A 22,324-nucleotide genomic window follows, 5' to 3' on the forward strand; every position below is an offset into this window, starting at 1 on the left:
GCGGGGCGGGGCGGTGGGTGAAGGGCAGGTGCCATGTTGGTAAGTCAGGAGGCGGGCGGGGAAAGCAGCTCCGCTCCCGCAGGGGTGGGGGTAGTTGAGAGACCGGCCCTTGGCGGGCGGCTGAGGGGCCGCTGGCCGCTGTGTGGGGCTGGGCCCGTGTACGCGCAGTGAGCGCTCGAAACTCCGTGAGTGTGGTCAGCCCCGAGCCGGGGGGGCCGGGGGTCCCTCTGTGTCGCCTGCGGAGGAGCTGAGGGGGCTCGGGGCCCGGAGCCGGGGCCGCCTATCCCACTGGCTCCCCCACTGTGGAAGGCCGGGCCGCCGCCTCCTGGTTCCCTTCTCCCCCTGCCGCGGTTAGAACACGCTTGTGTTGCGGGGGTGAAGGTCAGTTAATTAATTCACCTTGAAAATGAAGCTGCTCTAAGTGCTAAGTGTTCTCTTCCTCAGCTTTGTCACCCGTGGCTTGTAATTTCCTCTGAACCGCCTTTTGTGCAACCGCGTGGGGAACAGCGTTAAGCCTCGTGTAGGAATAGCAAAGCCACCAGAAGTGTGTGTCATGGTGGGGGTTTGGGGGGTGTTTGGTAGGTACAACTCAAAAGGAAGGGGTGTAAAGGATAAAAATGGCACTGCTAGTGTTTCATGCCCTCTTTTGTGTGTCTGTGTTTAAAGCCAGACTCAAATCCCCTCATAACGGGAGCGTGTGTTTGCCTGTAGGCTCGGCTCTGAAGCCCACCTTGAGCTCGCCGCCCTCCCTCCATTTTAAAGCTGTGCTCTGTCAGGCCGCATCTCCGTTGGGTTCTGTCACTCCTTCTCACGGGCCGAGCAGCAGATTTATAAGATGTTTCTGCTCCGCGTGACCAAGCTGCGCTTTTGTAGGAAATCACCGCAGCAGAACGAGCAGCATGAGGGTGCGCCTGCTGCTGCTGCTGGAGGTGGCTTTGGCTGGGCAGCCTGCCTGAGATTGGGCTGGGGTCTGCTGTGGAGCTCTGGGCTGCGACGTCTGGCATTCCTGTGCCAGGCAACGCAGAGGCATTGAGCACTTGAGCAAAAATGGAGTGTTGGAGGCACCAGATCTGCTCACAGGTTTTCAGTTTTTCCCAGTTCCCAGAGATACACATGCAAGATGCTTGAGAGAGATTTTCTTAGTCCTTCTCCAAATAATGCTCAGCTGATGAGCACGTGCTGCTCTTCATTGTACTGTTTTTGATGCGGGGCTTATGTTTTGCAGACAATGAGTGGAAATGAGCACGACTGGCTGGCTCTCAAACCCCAGGAACCTTCTCCATCCCAGTGCTGCGGCAGCGGCTGCAAACCCTGCATCTATGATGTGTATGAGAAGGAGCTTGCACAATGGGAGAGGGCCAAAGCAAAGCAAGACAAAAGCCTTCTCATAGAAAAGAAGGAGCAGGTCAATTTATCTTTATCGCATCCTAGAGCCTGTGCTTTGATCGTACTTGTTAGCGTGTGGGGTTGTGGTGATGGGCGAGGGAAGCAGCAATAGATTAAAGTGGTGCCTTAAGAGAAGGCTGTAAACGCAATTCCCCAAACTCTGCCTTCGCAGCCACCCTCCCCCTTGCCCGCTCTCTCCCTGCTGTAATGTGATTTTCCAAGTGTCGAGTTCGCCCTGGTGTCGCATTACAGCCCTGGGTATGCAGCTTCTCCTTGCCTGGGGTACCCCAGCCAGCCTCTCGGGAAAGTGGGAATAGGTGAAAGGTACAAAGAATCACAATTTTCTCTGACAGTTTCCTTGGAGAAGCTGTGTTTTCCTGACCTTTTCCAGGTTTTTTCCTGATTGTTAGACTCTTACGCTGAGGATGAAAAAAGCTGCATTGTGCGTGGTGGAGTAGTTGTCTTCAGAGCATAATTTTTAAGCTTGTCGGTGCCCTTTTACATAGGATTAACTATGCCGGGTCAAGCAAAAATGATCGGTGTTGAAACAGCTAACAATATTTCCTATTCACAGTGGTCATCAGTAGGTTTGGAAGTTGCCCCCAGAGCAGCGCTCAGCTCTTTTAGGAGCATTATCTCTGTTTGTTTCCAAACGTGAGAAGATGATTGCAATGAGTCATAATAGGGTGACCTTGTTCTGAGGTGTAAAAATTGTAATTTAAAAAAGGGGAGCAAGGGGGGAAATGCAGGATCCCAAAGTGTGTGCCGTGGAACATGATAATGAATCAGCAGAGAGCTGAAATTTGCGCTGGGCCCCAGCATTTAATACACGTTCTTCTGGAGTCCTGAGTATCTCTGGCACTAAATGAGCACACACGTTTGCTTCCAAAGAAAAATGAAATAATAAAAGGCACCATCTAACCAAGTAATTATTTATTGTTGTTCTTGCAGAGCAATAATTCAGAACTGAATCCAGATACATTTACTGCATTCAGCATAAGCTCGGTGGAGCAGCTAACAGAGGACACCTACCAGTACAAATTTGAATTACCGGGAAATAGCAGTCTGCGATTGAGTTTAGGACAACATATCGTGTTAAGGTATTGTTCTCTGTGCTAGTTAAACAGTCTGCATTATGTAACCTAATACGTAGGTTTTCGTCAATAGACAAAGGCTTCATACCAGGCAAATCATAATTTCTATACCTCCGCAGTGACACAGATGAAAGAACTTGTGAGCTTGCTAGCTCTACTAATTTTATGGTAAAAGCCATTCCAAAGCTGTATTTTTATTCAGCATTATCCTTGCGTCGGTGGGTCAGAAAGAACTAGGTGTGATTAAGAAAATCCATTTGCAGAAAGAAAGACTCAAAGAATAGATGCTACAACAGATGATTTACTCCAGCATGTTGGAATGAAGACAATGAGCTGCACTTACCCCAGTGCTTGATATTTTATGCCCTGTATTTTGGGGTAACTCAGCCCTGGGGGTGTAGCCCCGAGTGTCCAGGCGTTTCCTGACTGATTTCTGGCAAAATAACCCTCCTGTGTAGTTTATTGCTTGCCCAAAACAGGCCACTTGGGAAAAGTTTATGTCTCTGTCAGCCATCTGTGGTGATCATTGCCACATAGAAAAAGTCATGTTATGATGCCATTGATCTGTATCTGTTGACGTTATTTGTACGTTAACAGCTGATGTATACGGCTGGCTGGCTACTGAAAATACACGCTTCTCCCTTCAGCCATCTCTCATAATGCAGCAGAGGAAAAGGTTCGGTCACTTCAATCAATTACCATAGTCAGTAGTAAAGAGTGGGGTGGATGTATGCTATGGAGAGAGACGACTTACAGGAAAATACAGTGTATATTGACAAAACCTCAGGTCAAGGCTGTGTCCTAGCTTTCATTATTGAATTAGGAGATGCTGTCTGAACACAGAAACAGAAAGTAGATCCCAGCCCAAAAGGGGTAGCAAACTTAATTGTGAAAGCATTTTCTCTCCCCTTTGCCACTCTTGTGTGTTGGCCATTTCTCACAAAACAGCTCAAACATCCTTCTAGGGGTGTGTCCAAGAGTTGAATCGTGGTACAGCTGGGGCCACCACCAGGAAAACAAAAGGTGCATTTAGCCTTTATGTTCCCTCTGGATTTTTACCTCTGGAAGGGAAATGTTTTGCATCTGTGCACAGGCTGGGCCACTGGGAAGAGACCTGCTGCCTCCCTCATCTCCCCAGAGAACTGCAGAAGTTTGGTAATACCCGTCAATGACCCAAGTCACAGTGGGTTCCTGTATTTCTCTTCTCAGAGGAGTGGTGAATGGTTTGGAGGTCCAGCGAGCCTATACTCCGATTAGGAATGCAGAAGGTTACTTTGAAGTTTTAATGAAAGTAAGTAAGCCTGTACAGTATGGATTAGAGTCTAAGGTGCCAGGGACTGTTTTCTTCTGGAACCAGGCACGCTGTCAGCACTTCAAGTGAGACTCTCTCAAATCCCTCATGGACTGTTCCCGTGTTGTTTTGAAGCAGTTGTGCTTTGCTGATAAAAATTGTAGTTTTCCCCACAAAACTGAAAGCAGAGGAAAGTGACACACAAACAAGTGCTTTGTGGCATAAGCCCTCCCTGTTAAGCGCTTGGGAGAGCCTCTTGGGAGCCCAGCAGTCACCAGTGCAGAAAGAGGTGCCCATTCAACTTCCCTGATTTCATTTTGTCTTTTCAGTCTCTTTGAAGTCTCACCCAGTTGTCAGCCCAGTTGAAGCACTGATTTTGGGAAGTCTTTGCTCAACCCTTACCCTCCCCCCTGTATTTTACTTTAAGAATGCACCTCAGAAAAAAAAGCCAGTTTAGTTAAAAATGTTGATATACGCTAGGCAGCTGTTTCCGGTTTGTGGGCAGGGGTCCGGAGCTGCCTGAGTCTGAGAGGGTCCCCATGGCAGAGAGGTGACCCACAGGCACAGGCTGCACTTCTTGGGGTGACAGAGTCCCATTTTGTATGGATGTTCTGGCCCTTCTGGAGGCCACCACAAAATACTGGTTGAATTCAAAAGAGTTTTATAGGAGAACTTGACTAGAAATTTGTCTGAAGAAAGTCTGCAAGGCCCTCATAAGTGATTACTTTGGTGAATATCGATTTGAAGAAAATTTTTCCGATACTGCGTTAGTATGTCACTAGTGATGCCTCAGGGCAGACACAGACTTCAGTATAGGTGTGAAATTCAGAGGGCTGGGTATCCCAGGTGGCTTGCAGAGAATGACTGCTTGTCATCCACCTGTCTTCCAGGATTTCACATTTTTGGGGTTTATTATGCATTATATGTTCAAACACAAATGCTGTTCTTTAGAAAAGCATACAGCTTCTATAGGACACCTGTGGGAGGGTCATTTCACCATTCTTGTGGCAATTGGTGTGTGGTAGGGGAGAGAAATGCTGCATTTGAGTTGTGTTAATAGGATACGTTCACAGGATGACTGTGAAATTTCACGTATACTTGCTTATTACTCACAGGTTTTGCATTTCAATAATAATAGTAATGATTGTAATGATACCTTTCCTTTATATAGAACCTTTCATCCCAAAGGGAGCTATAGTTATTCTCTGGCAGTGACAAAAGCGGTTGGTAACACCCAGTGCAAAGCAGCCATTTTTATAACTCACTCTGTAGGTTGTGGTATATTTCACACTATTCAGGCAATTTTGGAAAGTACTGTATTATTATTATTATTACTATGCAATCCAAGCACTGTTCAGACCCTTCTGTGTCTTGTTATTATAGCATTGCATTTGTGATACTACAGTTAAGAGTGAGGGAGTTGCCATTTACAGACCATAACCCTCTTTTTGAGTGATTTTATAATGTTAGGGTTTCTCTCTATGTAAGACTGGGTGTAGAAGTTTTCCCCTAGGAGATAATTATTTTTTTCTTTTTATTTAGAAAAATTCATTTTAAACCCACTCAATCACTTCTCACTTCAATTTTTGGAAGTAATTTTGGTCAAAGAAGGATTGTTTTAGTTTCCATTACTTTGGTCCATTGGGAATAGGTAGTAAGTGGGGCGGAATTTTCTGCTTTTGCGTTGGGTTTCTGTATATATTTGAAGAAAGTACGTATAAAATACTGCTCCTTTGATGCAACTGCATACTCTTTGCGTGAGACTTGGTACCTGCCCAGAGCCCTCTGAACATGTTTCTGACAGTAACTCAGAGCCTGGATGTGTGTATGTTACACATTTAGCTTGTGAGTGTAACAACTGGTGCTAATAGTTCTTCATACTTCAGGTATCTTACTTAAGTGCAGTTGTTAGGAGGGGAGGAGCATCTGCACTCTTTATTAGCTGACATTGCTTGCAAGCATGATCACTCACTTTTTCTTGGCTTCGTTGTGGTTCACCAATTTTGTTTGCCTGCAGTGCAGCTTGGTGGCCAGCCAAGGCACTGGGGTGTGCAGCTGGGCTTCTGTCCAATGTGTGTGCAGAAAATACCCCAAAACACACTTCCTTTGTATGGGTTAGAGTCTTCGAAGGCTTAAATCACATCCCATCTTTTGACCTCTGGTTGTGTTGCTTTTTCTCAGGCTTATCAATGGCATCACCTCTGTGCGGGACCAGCTGTCTGCCACAGCTGTTGGGCTTATCTGCTCTTGCTCTTTGGACTAGCCCTTATTCTCTGGTCAGATCCCATGGTCTGTGGCTATTCTTCTGCTGACGTTTGTTCTCGTTAACCATAAAGTGGTTATACATAGGGGGCTTAGATATACATACAGCACATAGCAACAAGACTGCTTGGATAAGCCCTTCATTTTCCAGCCTCTCCTTGCTTCTCTGTTTCTAGCAAGCACTGACCATTTCTCATCAGTCATGATGAGGTTAGCATTCCTGCAGGCAAAAGCATAGATAATATTGTTTGTGCCTGGTAGAAAGTAAGGCAGCTTTTTACTAACGTTTTTTCTTCCATGAGGCCCACATTAGCATATCTTTTTGAAAGTGTGAAGGCATCCCTTAGCATCCAGATGATCTGTTCTGAAAACAAGAGTTTTATAAATGAGAAACCTGACTTTGGGTCACTAATTGTATCAACACAGCATCTGAGAGACTGAAATAAAGCAAGAACTATTCAGTGTTTATATAACTATCAGTAGCCAGAGGGCATTTCCAGACCCCGTACCCAGAGATCTGGAGAAGAGTTGAAGGCTTGGACTGTGCTTTGCATGCAAGACACTCTTCTCTGTGTGCTTTGTAAGCAAGAACTCCGATAAGCTTTTTCCAGTTTTGGAAATTCAGACTGCATAAGAGTGGGTTGTGTTTACATTGTAGTCAAGCTGGAATGGATCCAATATGATTTAATTTAAATGTCTTTGTTTTGGGTATAACTTTGAGTTATTTTTCAAACAGAATGATCTTTCTTTCTTTTTAAATGCATGAAATGGTTTTTTTTGTCCCCTTCTTGTTTTAGATGTAGATAACTTTATAATTGACTTTAAGCTGGGAAACTTTCCAACAGAGTGTAATTATTCTTTTCTTTTGCGCAATGTTTTTTATTAGTGCTATGAAGCTGGGTTAATGTCACAATACATAAAAACGTGGAAAAAAGGAGACACGGTCTTTTGGCGTGGGCCGTTTGGAGGGTTCCCGTATCGACCTAATAAGGTTAGTTCCCTAAGAGACATAGGATGTTTCCACTTGTGGCAGCTAGCTTTGTTTAATACTCTAAAGGGAAGACATCAATCTGATTACTGTTTTCATGATTATTTTAGGTGCTTCCTGGGTTACTGTACAGTGCTACCACATTAGCAGTCAACTGCAGAAAATACACATTACTGAACTGCAGAATATTTAAGAAGGAAGAGGAGAGGGAAGTAGACAGGAGACTGGAAAATACTAGCAGGGTGCTCTGTTCTTCACTTGCATTAGAAGTTCCTGGTGCCTGTAACAAATGGAATGTACTTTGCAGCAGCCATGAGTGTGGATCGGTTTTTGCCTTGTTTGAACCACACTGCTTTTTTGTGACTGAGCGCAAGCCTGAAGGGGAGTTGTTGATCTTTTTCTCTCTTGGGTATTCCCTGAACTGTAGCAGCTCCAGTAAGGTGTCACGTCACCCAGCCACTCTGCAAATGTTGATCCCACCTGCTGATACCAGGCTCGCTGCAAAAAAAAGCAGATCCAGTTTCAGGGGAAGGCTTCTCACACATACTAATTTGGTTACTTAATTCTGACCTTTCAAATGAGGAGCAAAATTGAAACACTGGTCATTATGTTTGATCCTAAAGCCTTGTTTTTTTCTCTCCCCCCCCCCCCCCCCCCCAAAAAAAAAAAAAAAAAAGAGAGAGAGAGAAGAAAAAAGGCTGTAAAATCCCAGTGGCCACGCTCCATGCAGAGCAATTGTGTTCTGCTTTCTGAAATACTCTCCCTGCTGTTTTAGGCTACTGTTCCCTTCTCTTCTTAAAAGTTTCCAGATAATCATTTGGGACAGAACATGACTGTCATGCCTAGAAGTGGCTGTCTTCAGGGGCTGTCTGGGTCATCTGTGTACATGCAGTTTGCAAAGCACCTGAACAATCTTTAAAACAACTTGCTGTAGAAGAACTGTTTATTATTTAGGAATTATAACGTAGGTCTTGAATATTAGTTTTGTAGTAAATTTTTCTTTTATGTCTTTGCTGGCAGTAGAATGGGACTCAGATTCAGGTAGATCAGATCCATTCACAGTAGCCTCTGAGGGTTTAATAGGGGTTTAAGTCCCAGTTCTGGCACTGCTGCGCTGGCTGCCAGCTGAGGAAAGCGCTAGGAACTGTCTGCCCTCCTACACACAGCACCTTACTGCCTGAACATCCCTGTCACAGGTAGAGTGACTGTCCCCTGATGCAGGTGGGAAGCACTATGTGTTGCTGGTATCTCTTTGAGAAAAGTGAGATAATGCACCGGGAAGATATGTGAATTAGGATGGAAAAGAAACCATTTCCTCCAGAGAACGTTCAGGATTGTATTTTGCAGCATCCAAGGTAAACACAGGGAGCATTTCCAGTGGGAGAACAACACACAGTGGGTCAACAGTGCAGCAAAATTGAAACTGAAATATAAATTAATTGAAAACAAGGCTAAAGTTAGGAGAAATTATTATATTTGGGTAAAATCCAGTTTCTTTAGATTGGTATATAAACCCTGGAAATGCTATCTGTAATCTTTTGCAGAAAAATACATTCTGAGATTTGAATTTACCAGCTCATGACCTTCTGATATGTTCTCTCTCAAGGGACACTTTATCAGTGTGGCAGCAAGGAGGAACTGACCATGAGCGCATCCGTCTCCAGTCACCACAGCTCATTTGAAATTCTCTGTTTTGTTGTTAGCATGGAGAACTCCTCATGCTGGCATCTGGTACTGGCCTCGCACCAATGCTTCCCATCCTCCAGTCTATAACAGATGATGAAGAGGATGAAACCTTTGTGACTCTTGTTGGTTGCTTCCGTACCTTTGACAAAATTTATTTGAAACCACTTCTCCAGGATCTGGCTCGATACTGGAACATCAGAATATTTTACGTCCTAAGCCAGGTAAATAAATGGCACGTTCATGTGAGGGCTCTGTGTGCTGGATGAGCCTCTGCCTCCTCCGCTTTTCCATGAGCATGATCTTAATTCTTTCACAGTCATCGAGGCTATTTTGTGATCAAGTAGCCGCTGTTCTTAAATCTGCTACATATTCTCACACTGCTACTAGTCTGGAGAATTTCAGGGAAGTGACTGTCGCTGCTTGTCCCTCTTTACCTCCTTGGTAACTGTTCTGTTGGGATGGACCTGCTGATTCGTAGTTACTGTTGATTGCCCCCCACCACTTCAGGTGGTTGTTGCTGCACCTAAACATCTGTTTAGACTCACAGCAAATAAGCTCTTTCTTCTTTCATAATACCAGTGCCTTAATCTGTCCTTACCCTCCGTTCATGGCACATGGCTAGAGCTCTCTTCTTCTGGTATGCTAGCACCAATTCCCCAGCAATTATTTTTCCCAGCTGACCCATTTTTAAACTTTTTAAACTTGTTTCCTGCTCTGTAAAATTATTTTTTCTGCCAAATCCATGGGATGAGGGCATACCTCTCAGTGGTCTTACGTTTTGAGCAGTCTTTTTCATTTCCATTTGGTCCCAAAGTTGCCTGTGTTCTGCATGGGTTTGGTGGTTGAAAATTATTTCCCTCAGAAATGAGGATTCATTGCAGGCATGATATAGAAAGAATTATTAATGCTAAGGGAATGAATCCCATTGCCTTTTTAGTTTCTCAGATGAATCATTTTATGTATCTCTCATAGTGGATCTGCCTCATACATTATGTTCCACATATGGCCTCGACAAGTTGAGATTGGGTATAGGGAAAAGTACTTGTGACTTAAGCACCCCCTCAGCTGCTCTGTAGGAGTGTAACTGGTAATTGTCTCTGGTGACATAGCTTAAATACCCTTTTCAGGACAGTGCTGTCTCAAGAGCATGAGGAGGTCTTGAAATTCAATCAGTGAAGGGCAAGAAACCTACCTGACCCCTGTCAGTACTGTCTGCCCCACATGTACATCTCTCCCTTTCTTCTTTTAGCAGGTTTGTTGTAGTCCAACGCTGATTCGAGCATCCTCCCTTTTAGGATTATATATCTGTCTCAGTATTTCACTCTGCTGCCTGTCACCACCACATCTGAGGACCCTCTGCTTCTAATTAATAGCAGTAGGGGAGTCCCCACTGGATCTGATGCCATGGGATCTAACATTTCTCATGGGATCAGAGCTGTGTTTGCGGCAGGGCTGGTTTCTTTCAGTTTTGGTCGAGGGAGATGGGACTGAAAGAGACTTGGGGAAGGGGAGAGGCAATAGAGAGGAATAGACCTGGGACTTAGGACTTGGGAATAGAAAAGGTGCGCTGGGAAGTGGCTCTCAAAGGAGGAGGTTCTGCAGCGTTTGTTAGTGATAGTTATGCTCTGGTTTTGTTCAGTCCCCTCTGAGACTGAGTGGCCAGGTCCCATGGCAGGGAAGGATTGGATGTGGGCTTTGGAAGAGGAAGGCAGCTCTCAGGAAGGGTCAGTTCTACCCAGATGGTGTCACAAGGGTGGAAAAACCTCCTGTGCAGTACTCTGAGGGGAGGAGGGAGATTCGGCTATAAGCAATCAATTGTCCTCTTTAACTTGGCCCACTGCAAACCTTTTGCCTTTTCAGGAAACTTCACTGGAAAAACTTCCTTGGAGCTATCAGGAAAACACATTCACTGGTCGTCTCAATGAAGACTTGATGAAGACGATAATAAATTCCTGTCGAAGAAGACCATTTGTATTAATCTGTGGCTCTTCTGCATTCAGTGAAGATATGAGTAGATACTTGAAGGCTGTGGGAATTGAAGAAAATTCCTGTTTTGTCTTTTAGCAAGATATTCCTGACCTGAGGAACCTTAGGCCAAGGCTTAGACATCCTTGTTTCTCTGCAGACATTGCTCAAAGTCAGTCATCTCAACAGACTGAGTTCCTTGTGCATATACTTTTTTAGGTCTTTGGATCAAATATTTTCCTCCAGTATGACTTTCACTCTTGAGTGTTTTAAGGAACGGGTGCCATTCCAGAGTGGCTGCCATGTGGTATGCCTCTCATACCTCAGGGAACAGCGTGGTAATTTTAATGGAAGTCTTCACAGGACATTTTGAAAGACATCTCGTAAGGGTACCGAGAAGCATCCAGGTACACAGCTTTGTTGTGTATATGTGTAGTATGAAGATAGGTGATGTGCTTCACAGTCCATGTTAGTTGCAGTGGTACTGTGCCCTGTGAGGTGTCTAGAGGAGAGACTTCATCCTCAGGGAGAAGCCTGCCTGGCCGAGGGAATAGCAGAGCACTGGCCCAGCACTCTGAAGTAGCTGGAGTTCATTTTGATTGTGTCATTGTCTTGCTGGGTGGTGCCAGGTGAGTCACTTCAACCTCTCAGTGCCTCAGTTGCCCCATTGTACACTAATACAGAGAAGGCGGCACTGATATTCTCTGAAAAGAACCTATGCATAAGGATGGAATTATACATGATGCCCAGTGAGGACTTAGGCAGGCTGTCCTCCTGTCCTAGCACAGCCTGCATTACCTACCCTGGTCCTTAAACCTTGAAATACTGCCTGGGGAGAGAAAGAGCATGTCCTAAAACTGAAAGAAAGTGTCTGGGTTGTAGCTGCTATCTGTCAGGGAGGATGGTTGTTTGCTTTCCATGTCCCCTAAGTGTTGTGTAATAGCCCTGGTTCATTAAATTGAACCTCTTTTCAAATAGACAGCTGTTTCTTTTTGTCACAGGACTCTCACAGGTGCCCAAGGGGGGTTCCCTAAGCACACAAGAACACCACCTGAGGAGTGAAAGCTTCACAGGGCTTTGCTGGCGTGCTCCCCGGTGGGGCAGAGCCAAAGACCTGCCCTGGGATAGCACCCAGCCTAGGCACCCCAGCCCCTTCTTCCCCTTTCAGTCCAAGGTGGTGCTGCCTTTCCCCAGAGGTATCTGTTGTCCACTCTTTCACCTTCTTAGAAGACTGTGTTTACTAACTACACCTGCAAAAATGAAGCCTTTCTGCACACCTGTTTTTCTGTTCATGCCCAGCTGTGACAGATGATGTTATGCCTCATTTTTTACCTGTATCAAATGGTACACCTTGCACAAAGGAGATGTAGTTTAAGAGTTGCTCAACATAAGCAGTGTGCACTAAAATGATGGCTCTGATTCACGTGCTGGGAGGAAGCGTAGGTTCCCCTCGCATCAGTGAGATTTATCTCCAGTTACCAAATGCCTGGACTTAATCCAGTGTGGTCTCAGCCTTTATCAGGGCAAGGGCTGACATGAAAGCCATCTTCATAACCCAGAATAGGGTTCTGGCTTTTAATGCAGAGACATCTAAGGAAGTTGTGCACAGTAGGTCCGGGGCAAGCTCTCAACTCCCATTCAAACTGTGCTTCAGCCACTATAAGCCACTGTGTAGTGGAGGTGCTTCTGCATGGCATGGGGCTGGTAAAACAAGGAGTTTCTTTCTCTGGTTGCTCTCACTACTTTGGTCTTAGCTAGGAGCATGGAGAAAATATTTTCCTCAGATAGGTTTTCAGAGTATTACTTACTTACATACCTCTTGCTTTAAATATTCTGCCTTTCTGAGATTTCACTTAAAATCCACCCAGCCTTTTTGCAAAAGCTCGAGGTAAAACTTCACGCTCGCTTCAGAAAAGCGACGACTTTCTGTGTGAAAGCTGGGACTGTTCCTTTAAATGCAACCCCAATATGTCTGGGTATTTCAGCACATATGGGCCAGGATGGTTAAACCCTACCCAGCTGGTCTGGCCGTTCTGCCGAGAAGCCTCCCGTCTTTGTTCGTGGCTAAAAGGGAGGGTGGTGAGAGACAGAGCAAGCTGTGAATGCTGCGGGTTGCAATCCTGCAAAGGCAGGCTGCAGGCAGAGCGGGAGGAGGTGATGCATGCTGAGCCGGCAGCCCGGCTTGAGGTGCCAGAGGGGATGGGGGTCTTTGTGAGACATTCTCCATGGGGGAGACTATGTCCCTGGTAGTGTGAACTCGAAGGCACCTTTAAACTACCCGTAGGCACTTTGTTCTCGATTTTCTGCCCTTCTCTCCCTTCCCCCTCCTGCCTTTTTGTCATTTCTCAGGCTGGCTGTCGCATGAGTCCCCTCTTCCCAACCTATCCCCATGGGGAGAGCCCCTTTCAGAGGCTTGTGTGGTGCTTCTGCAAAGGCAGGGACATGGGATGGAAAGGCAGGAGTGGTGGCAATTTCGTAGGGAAATGGTGGTGATGCTGTCAGTTATCAGGGGGGTTGAGGAGCTGGATGTGCATGAGCTCCCTGCAGTGGTGGGTGGCCACTGCCGGGCCTGGGTGGGGGCTCGCACCCTGCTGGGGCAGGGGAGTGCTGGCAGGGTGCTCTGGCTGCCCCCCAGGAAGCCCCCACCGCCTGTGCGGCACTGTGCTGGGGAGAGGGGCTTCGCTTTGCTTCCTTTCTTCTTCCTCATGTGCAGCCTAAATACCTTCTTAATTTTATCTCATTATTTTCTGCCGAAATAATTCCCATTTCTCCTGGGGACTGTATTTAAACCTTTGATCTTCTCTGAAGTCTCACAGTCCTGATCACATCCTTTCTATTTAAATGAATCAAATGTCTTTTTGACTCATGATTTCTAGATTTGCCCACAGAGGAATAGAGGCAGCTCTGGTACTGCACACCTCAAAATCACCCACCAAGTCGCTGGTTGGAGCCAAAGTGCCCTGGGCTGATCCAGAGCACCTCCAGCCAGACTTCTGTGCCTGGCTCCTCAGCCCGCTTCCCTGCTGCATCTCGTCCTCCCCCTGCCTCCCTCTGCCCTCCTGCCCGGCTCTGCTGGCTGACAAGCGGCATTGCCTGGGCTCAGGCCCAGCCAGGGAATGGCCATCCCCAGGTCAGGAGAAGGGTGGATGTGCCGGCAGTCCCTGGATGCTGTCTCCTGGGAGGGGGAGCACAGCTGCTGTGCTCCACAGCCCCGGCCCCCCATCTCCTGGGGGTATCGCCAATGCAGAGCGCAGCTGGAGGGTTGGAAAAGAGTGGTCACGTAGGTACCGGTGTCCCAGTCACTGGCTCCGTGCTGCGATGTGCCTCAGCGCTGAGGCTGGTGCTGGAAAGGCTGGAGGATGGTTGTTGCTGGAGATGCTGCTCCATCGTGCAGTGATGTGGCCAGGAGGGCTGAGCACTCCTACCTGAGCCAGGACCGGTTATGGAAACGTCCTGGAGAGGCCCCTGCACCGCGGGCCATGGTGCCAGACCTCCCCTGCCTCTTCGCTGTGGGCTCTGGCCCTGCGTGTGTTTTACAAGGCAGGGGGACAGACCTCCTCTCCAAGCCTGTTAGGGAAGCAGCTAATTAAGCTCAGAAGTGTCCCTGGGAGGTCGGTAGGAAATGCGCCAGCATCACAGCAGTCTCCCAGAGCTTGCACTGGAGCAGGAGCTTTGCACAGTGCCTGGGGACAGGGAGTGCTGCCTTACTCCTCCTCGTTTGAATGTGTGCTTACTCCTGGTCTCGTGGGGTGACGTGGTGTCCAGTGCCCCAAGGACAGACACCCCGATGTCCCCCACCTCAGCTGGGCTCAAGATGGAGGGCTACTGGCTGGGATGCCCCAGCAGCCCTCAGCATGGCTCCAGCGAGGCCGGGCAGTGGGGAGAGAGTCTGAACAAATATTATTGTTGTTATTATTACCCATAAATATATGCAGGCACTTAACGACCTTGGCATGGAGCGTTTCCTGGCGATTCATGACCAGTTGGCGTTAATGGTCCTTAGCTGCACCTTGGGCCATCAGCTCCTCCCAGCCCATCATTAATCCACAGGAAATGTCTCAGGCATCGATCCTCATTGCTTAATTAATAAATGCAACTTGTCTCCCTGCCTGAGATTTAGCGATACTTGCTGCTTCTTTCCCTGCTGCCTTGAAGGTGACTTTTAGCACAGGTCCCTCACGCCAGGAGGCCCTTGTGGGTTTTTGTTTCCTGGCATTCATCTGGGTGTGGGCTATGGCAGCAGGAAAGCCTTTTCTCTCCTGGGCGGGAGGGAAGGAACTGAACCACTGCTGGATTTGGGGTTTCTCCAGCTAATGTGGCACAGCACAGGAGCACATCTTTCCCACCGAACGCAAAGGCTCGAGTACCTGCAGCCGAATGCATCCAAGAGCCTGGGCAAGAGGGAGTGTGAGCTGGCATGGAAGAACGTGGTAATTCTCCAAGGCTTTAGCAGGTTCTATAATAGTCAATGTTTTTTGCCCATGAGTCACAATTCATCTCTAATCTTCCTTGGGGGAGGTGGGATTTGCTATCTTTAGTGTTCACGACTGCCGCTTTCCCAGGCTGAGCATCCCACTGAGCCTGGGTGCTTGCTGCAGGGATGCTGACCTGGCAGCCAACGTGGAGACGCCTGTTTCTCTAGCCTTTACCACCGGTTGGCTTTGTGCAGTGGGTGCCGCAGTATAAATCATGTTAATTCCTGAGGTGCTTTTCCACGGTAAGTCTGAAATTCCCATTTTGGTTCACTGGCTTGCCTGGCAAACTAAATTATTTTCATAGCCCCTTAAGGGCATATTGTCAGCCCAGAGTTACTGCTGTTATACACCATATCTGAAACATTAATATCTCCTCTAAATACAGTGTATTGACAAGGTATCTGGTATAGTGTAAATCCTTGGGACATTTGATCCAGATCATTAAAACTGAGTGAAGGAAGGGAGGAATAGATCAAGTTACCTTGCCGCTCTTAATTCAAACAAGCGATGAATTATTCATTCCGCTATTAATTCTGCAGTCCTCCTGCTTTTTATTTATTTCTCTCTTTATGTATTTTTTTCCTCCCAGATAGACAGCTCTGAAAGGATGCTCGGGCACCGGTGAGGGGACATTTGCCTGCCAGAGGATGGGGTGCACAGGGCCGGGCTGCCTGACAGTACTGGTCATGCTGTGCGGGGCTCTTGGGGATGCTGCCGGCAGAGGTAAGAGCCCAGTCCCAGCTCCCAGAGATGACCCTAGGGCCAGATGGGCATCCATGGTCCCCAGGGAGGAGGGGGCTGTTTGTGGGTGCTGCAGTGGCTCTGGGGTGCAAGCAGGTCCCAGCTGTCAGCCCGTGCAGGCAGAGGGGCTCCCTTGGCCTGGGGAAAGGAGCTGGGGTCTGCAGTTGCAGTGTGTGGCAGCAAGCGTGGGACACTGCTTTTGCTTGGTTTTCTGCTTCGCCCTTATTTTACTGAAGATTGCAAGTCGGGGTTGTCCTGTTGGGGTGTACAGGTGCTTTGCTGAAAGGTTTGTTAACTTTTGGAGTTGCATATGCCTGTGTAAATATATATACGCACACACAGAGGTATGCGCATATATATGTGTGTGTGAATGTATGTTTGTGTATCTGTGTACATAATAAACCTGTCACCTGGATAAAACACCTGTGGGGAGCAGGGCAGTGTTAGCACACCACACAGTAATTTGGGGGGTAGGGTGGGTCAGGTCAGCCCGGTAACTCGGCTAATGAGCAATACCCCTCCCAGAAAATGGCAGGGCCTTTCTCACAGAAGGGGCTCATGAGGAGCAAGTAGCCACCTCACTACCTGGTGCTGCCAGTTCACCCCACTGCCTGCACCCACCTGGGCTTTCCGGAGCACCCCCAGCCACCCAGCCCTTAATCCATCAGCCCGCCTGCACCGTGGGTGCTCGCCCCTCCCGTGGGCTCCCCTCTTGGATATTTATTTCAATAAGATTATTCCTTTAGTACCAGCCTCATATTACTTTATTGCCTATCCTCAGTAATTAGCAAGGCAATTTTAGATCTGGCCAGCTTTGCTGCTTGTAGAAACACACCCACACCCCTTACCCATTTGCTATGGTGCTGCATCACACACATCCGCAGGGCCCCCCCTCACTGGGAGGTCACCGCAGCAGTGAGTGTGATGAAAAGCAATGTGTGCTGGCTGACTATTGATTTGCAATATACTTGGCCCAGATTGATGGCAGTGAGTGCCCAGCCTTGCTTGGGAACCCACACGTCTCCCAGGGGCTACACAGGGTCTGTGTCCATCCCAGACATGATGTATGTGCCCGCTATATCAGCCTCTTCACCCCAACCCTAATCAGACCCAGGGGCAGGTGGCAGCTGCCCTCCCCCTTCCCCCTCCTCCTCCCCCCCCCCCGGTCTTATTTTATAATAACCATGTCTCAGTATAAAGATTTAATTAGAAAATCGATCTCAACATGCATAACTCATTGTTGAGCACATGAGCCCTTCACCCCTATTTCTCCCAGCTTGAATTCACTGATACCGGCATTATATGGAGGGAGCATCGTTGGTGGGAGGCACAAAGCTGATGGGCTGGGCAGCGGGGGCACTGGTGAGCCTGGAACCTCTGAGCCTTTAAAACTCACTCCCTATTTTCTTTTTCCCAGCAGTAAATAGAAGGGGATGCCATGCTGTCGCTGGCAGGACAAGCTCAAGGGCATGGCCGAGCCCTGCTGCAGCCACGCCATGGGCCAGCATGGGAGCAGTGCGGGGAGAAGGGGGTTATGTGGAGGGATGAAAGGTGATGGGAGCAACGTGTGTCCTCCAGGGCGAAGGGGTGGCCAAGCCCAGCAGAGGTCTGCAGGGCGCTGATGGTTCAGTAGTACCAGTGGCGGGATGGAGCAGGTGCTGTGCGCCCCATCTCCATTCTTTTAGGCTTCCCCTGGAAAGGGGACATCACATTCACCTCTGTGTCCCCCAGGCATCAAATGCGGGGGTGTGCTTTCAGCACCCTCTGGCAATTTCTCCAGCCCCAACTTCCCAGGGCCATACCCCTATGAGACGGAGTGCACGTGGCTGATCGTAGTGGCCGAGGGCTCCTCCGTCCTGCTCTCCTTCAGCCACTTTGAGCTGGAGTACCACGCCGCCTGCGCCTACGACTACCTCCAAGTCTACAATGGGGCTGCCCGGGACCGGGGCAACCTCCTGGGCACCTTCTGTGGCCGCAGTCCCCCGCCACCCTTCTCCTCTGCCTGGCACGTCATGGCCGTCGTCTTCCGCTCTGACCGCCACGTGGCCAAGCGCGGCTTCGCTGCTGCCTACCGGAAAGGTAGTGGGGAGGGATGGCAGTGGTGGGGCGTCCGTCCATCCGTCCTCCCCCACCGTCCTCATCATCCGTACCCCCTTGCAGATGCCTGTGGCGGGCAGTTGACGGGACTGTCGGGAGAGATCACCAGCCCTCGCTACCCCGAGAGTTACCCCAACAACGCTGAGTGCCGCTGGAGCATCGGGGGGGCTGGTGGCAGTGGCCCCCTCACCCTGGTGTTTGCCGAATTCCAGCTGGAGGGGGGGCACAGCTGTGGCTTTGACTATGTGGCCCTTTTTGACGGCCCCACTGCCACCGCTCCCCATCTGGGACGCTACTGCGGCAGCGCCCGCCCGCCCCGCACCATCTCCTCTGCCCCGCACCTCTTCATCCTCTTCAAGTCAGACTTCAACATCGGCGGCAGGGGCTTCAAGGCCCATTTCTACTCAGGTGCGGGGGTCTCAGGGTGGTGGGGCAGTGGGAAGGATGTGGGGACAGGTCCCCATGGTGGTGGCGGTGGTGATGCTCTCCCTCCCGTGGCAGCAATAGGAGATGATAGTGGAGGGGAGCCCTTTGGGCTGAGCTCGTGGGATGATAGTGGAAGTTAAAAACCACCACGCAATGCAAATGGCCTTGCCGTGGCTGCACCAGGCCCTGGATTGCCTTTCTCCTGAGCAAGAGCTGCCCTTCTCCCTTGCTCATGCCATTCCCTGTGAATATGGGGTTTCCCCATCTGCTTTTGTAGGACTTTGGCCCCCTTGGGCATTGCCATCCTGCAAAACTGATGGGTGTCCATCAGCCACACGGAAGGCTGGGGAGCACTGAGGCGAAGGGAAGAGCATCCTTTAGGGCTAAAACAAGTGATCACTCATCTGCCAGCTCATCCAGACCCGGGGGCTTCAGGTTTGCTTTCATTTTATTCCTTTCCCCTTTTTCCCTGAGCAGGCGAGTGCCAGGAGGTGTTCACCACTGTCAAAGGGAATTTCTCCAGCCCTCGGTACCCAAACTCCTACCCCAACAATCTCAAGTGCCAGTGGAGCATCCAGCTGCCCCCAGGCTACCGTGTCAAGGTCTTCTTCTTGGACATGGAGCTGGAGGGCCGGAGCAGCCTGACGGGCAGCTGTGACTATGACCACCTGGCTGCCTTCGATGGTGGTGCCGAGAACGGGTCCCTGTTGGGGCGGTGGTGCGGGCGGGAGAGCCTGGCACCCGTCACCTCCCGCAGCAACCAGCTGCTGCTGGTCCTCCACACTGACCGCAACACAGCCAAGAGGGGCTTCTCCATCGCCTACGTGGGAGGTAAAGTCTCATCTCACTTGGGTGCTCCTCAGTGCTTTATTTCTGTTGGGACATGCCTGAGACCATGTAATTGCCAGAAGGACCGTGCTGTGAAGATACCTGTCTGCAGGGGCAGAGCATGTGGCTTTTTAGGGATGGGGTGGAGGAGATGCGGTGGGTGAGTTCCAGTTCTTGCAGAGTGCGAGATGCACTTGCTCCATGTCATGTTTAGTATTCAGGAGATGCTTTCCAGCTTCTCCCCACATCTCTGCTTCTGCCATGTTCCTGCTCCTCCCTTAGGATGTGAAGGAGAGAAAAACCCAAGGGGTTTTTAGGGGACCAAAGCCCCAGGGGAGGTGACCAGCTCAAACATCACAACCCTGTTCCCTGCTTCCCAGGATGCTCCAGCCCTGCCAGCACATGGCTGAGTAGGCAGACGTAAAGCATGTGCTCTCCTCCACCGGTAGCAGCACTGGGGGTGGGGGGGTGGGGGGACAGGACCCCCGGGGTATGGCATTCCCAAATCTGCCCAGTCAGCCCTGCCGGCACGTCCCTGCTCCCCACTGCCGGCGTGCCAATGTCCCAGACCCTGCATCCGCAGCTGGTGGGAGGAGCAGTGTGTAACCTTCCTCATGTCTTTGCCAACCTTTGCACCTCAAAAGCCAGCAAATTGATGGTGTTCGTTGTATTTCAAGATAATTACATCTGAGCTGACCTGTGTGTCAGGGATGATTCAGACAGGGGCAGCCTCGCTGGCAGGCTGGAGCCAGAGCTGGGCTGCTGGACCGGCGGCGCAGGAGCTGGAGATGGCTGGCCCTGGGTTTACAAGTTTTCATCCGTCAGCAGCAAAATCATTCTTCATTTCCAGCGTAGCAGTAGGAATCTGGGGGCATGTGGCTCCAGGAGTAAGAGATGGGATGGAGTTTTGTCCTGAGCCTCTGCAGCCTCTGGAGAGCGGTTGTACCAGACATCCAGTAGGGCTTTAGCGTGCGCAGCAGGTCTGACCCTGTCCTTGTCCTGCTTATTTGTTACTGTTTTACAGCAGTGTGCAGGGAGAGAAATCTTGGCCTCTGGTCATGGAGAAACCCCATTCCCGCTGGAGGAGCTTGCAGACAGATAGATGGGATGGTAGCTAAAGAGCAGGGGGAAGCCCTGTCACGGAGAGCAACGTGACTTCTCCCAACTGCCCAGGCCTCCTGCATCCCCTGGTACATGCTGCGGGATGCATGTTGGGGGAAGACAAAAGCTTGGACACGAATCCGAGCCTCCCTCCATAAAGCTAAGCTGCCTGTTGTGTCTGCCCAGCGATTTGGGCATCTGCTTGCAATTAGCAGCCTGCGTGGCACATCCAACCGCCAGCCCCCTGCCAGGAGAGCGGCTGCTCCCAGCGGGAGATGCCGGCCTCTCCCCGCCACCGGCTTCCTCAGGAGCCCACGGTGGCAGAGGGGCACCTCAGCCTCCACGTCCACATCCACAGCTCTTCAGTCACGCAGATACTTTCCTTTTGGGCCCAGGAAAGAGCATGACTTGGGCCGGGCGTGTATGATTTGTGGCCATTTGAATGAAAGCCTTCACACCAGGAGAGAGGATCCATTTTCTCCCCCTCCTGCCCCTCCTGATCTAATGCACTTTAGTTATTTGGTAAATCTTCTAATGGTTTTATAATGCACTAAGTGAAGCAAAGTGACACTATTTTTTCATATTGATTTTATTGCATCTTGCCAGTTTCATAAGGCCAGGATTCAGAGGGAGCTGGAATAATTCAATAATTCATACTGCCCATGTGGCTGGTTCAGGCTGAGCAAAGATTAACTTACAAAAGGGGGACATTTTTCCTCCCTGCTTCTTTCCCTGCATGGATGCTTTCTGCATCCAGAGGGGCCAAACAGAGTGCCAGAGGGAGAGTGATGGAGAGGGGCTGGGTTTCCCATCAGCTGGCTCTTCGTCTCAGCATTCATAGACAGCTCAACAGCAGCTCCCTCTACGCACTGTTCAGCAGCTCCCTCTCAAAAATAACATTCTGGAGGTGGTGGAGGGCTGATGAGGGACAGGACCTGGGCTGTGCTGTCCCCCGGGGAGGATGGCCTGGGGCCAAGGACCTGGCTCACCCTTCCCCGTGGGCCATGTGGCAGCCACACAGCTGCATTGCTCCAGGGTAGGCAGGCGTGCAGTCCCCCCAAGATTCATCTCCTCCATTTCATCTGTGAGAGTGTCTCTTGCAGGGGTGTTGTAGTGTGCAGGGGTGTTCTGTGCCCATGGCAAGCCATCAGCAAAGCTCTCGTCATCTAATCCTGGGCAACAACTCCAACGTTTCACTGGCTTTGCAATGATGGAGAGCAGCTGCTTTCACAGGGTAAATCTTTCCTTGCTTATGGCAGTGACAGGATGATGGTGTTGCCTGTGATGGCATTGAGGTGTCACTCAGGGAGCTGGGAAGGAGGATGAGGTTCAAGAGGGTTGGTGGCAGGGCCTCTCCCTGGGGCAGAAGGCCAGGCAGTGCCTGGAAGCCAGCTGTGTCTGACCTTGGCACAGGACAGGGCTAAGATACTTACATCGCTGTCTGCATTTTGGGTGTAGCTCCTGTTTTCCTGAAAACTCATCACATGTGTCCTACAGCAGCACCACCAGCTACTGTGAGATGCATGGCAAACTTACGAGGCCGCTGTCCCTGCTGCTTCTGGCACCATCGGTTGCCTGCTTCATGTGTGATGGGGACGGCGACCTTTGAAAATGGCTGTGGCTCTGCACGGAGCTACTGCAGTCGCTGCAGCCTGGGGCAATCCTCTCCTGACAGACCTTCGCCTGTACCTTGTTTTCTGACCCGACAGTTGTGCCCATAAATGTCAGCTGCACCCGGACGGACTTCCACATACAGATCCCAGTGCAGTCCCTGGCCCAGCTGGAGAGGAATAGGATTTACCTGGGGACCCCCTCCTGTGCAGCCCAGGTGGTCGGCAGGAACTTTAAAATACACACCAGGTTCGACACCTGCGGCACCGAATCCCAGGCAAGTAGTCGGCAAACCTTCCTTTAAAGCCAGCTGAGTAGATGGTTAGCCTTGTGCTGGTCATACCAGCTGCAGAGAGGCATTCCCAGTCCCTCT

The 22,324-nt window shown here is 49.7% G+C and overlaps 2 protein-coding genes across 6 annotated transcripts in view; both read left to right on the plus strand.

The window, feature by feature from the left end:
- LOC119155463 (NADH-cytochrome b5 reductase-like) lies at positions 1-13,527 on the plus strand. Of its 5 annotated transcripts, XM_037404188.1 has the most exons (7): positions 1-39; positions 1,226-1,405; positions 2,338-2,486; positions 3,690-3,771; positions 6,920-7,024; positions 8,725-8,928; positions 10,568-13,527. In XM_037404188.1, the coding sequence occupies exons 1-7, from the start codon at positions 34-36 to the stop codon at positions 10,769-10,771; spliced, it is 930 nt and encodes a 309-aa protein (XP_037260085.1). In that variant the 5' UTR covers positions 1-33; the 3' UTR covers positions 10,772-13,527. The 5 variants fall into 5 exon arrangements, with proteins under 5 accessions (XP_037260085.1, XP_037260086.1, XP_037260082.1 ...); XM_037404189.1 differs by lacking the exons at positions 8,725-8,928; positions 10,568-13,527 and adding an exon at positions 8,628-8,718; XM_037404185.1 differs by lacking the exons at positions 8,725-8,928; positions 10,568-13,527 and adding an exon at positions 7,132-7,697.
- CDCP2 (CUB domain containing protein 2) overlaps positions 10,972-22,324 on the plus strand; it is a 17,512-nt gene continuing 6,159 nt past the window's right edge. The window contains exons 1-6 of the mRNA XM_037404183.1: positions 10,972-11,079; positions 15,737-15,870; positions 17,620-17,967; positions 18,049-18,393; positions 18,889-19,242; positions 22,050-22,228. Of these exons, the coding sequence (XP_037260080.1) occupies positions 15,795-15,870; positions 17,620-17,967; positions 18,049-18,393; positions 18,889-19,242; positions 22,050-22,228 (1,302 nt within the window). The 5' untranslated portion in view covers positions 10,972-11,079; positions 15,737-15,794. The remainder of the gene's footprint in view (positions 11,080-15,736; positions 15,871-17,619; positions 17,968-18,048; positions 18,394-18,888; positions 19,243-22,049; positions 22,229-22,324) is intronic.

Source organism: Falco rusticolus, chromosome 11, assembly GCF_015220075.1.
Source record: "Falco rusticolus isolate bFalRus1 chromosome 11, bFalRus1.pri, whole genome shotgun sequence".
In the NCBI taxonomy this organism is placed as follows: domain Eukaryota; kingdom Metazoa; phylum Chordata; class Aves; order Falconiformes; family Falconidae; genus Falco; species Falco rusticolus.

Bases quoted from the DNA above. Each gene is read 5' to 3' on its own strand.
- LOC119155463 (XM_037404185.1), top strand. The intron at 1,406-2,337 runs GTCAATTTATCT...TTGTTCTTGCAG, and splicing joins TCATAGAAAAGAAGGAGCAG to AGCAATAATTCAGAACTGAA. The intron at 2,487-3,689 runs GTATTGTTCTCT...TTCTCTTCTCAG, and splicing joins GGACAACATATCGTGTTAAG to AGGAGTGGTGAATGGTTTGG.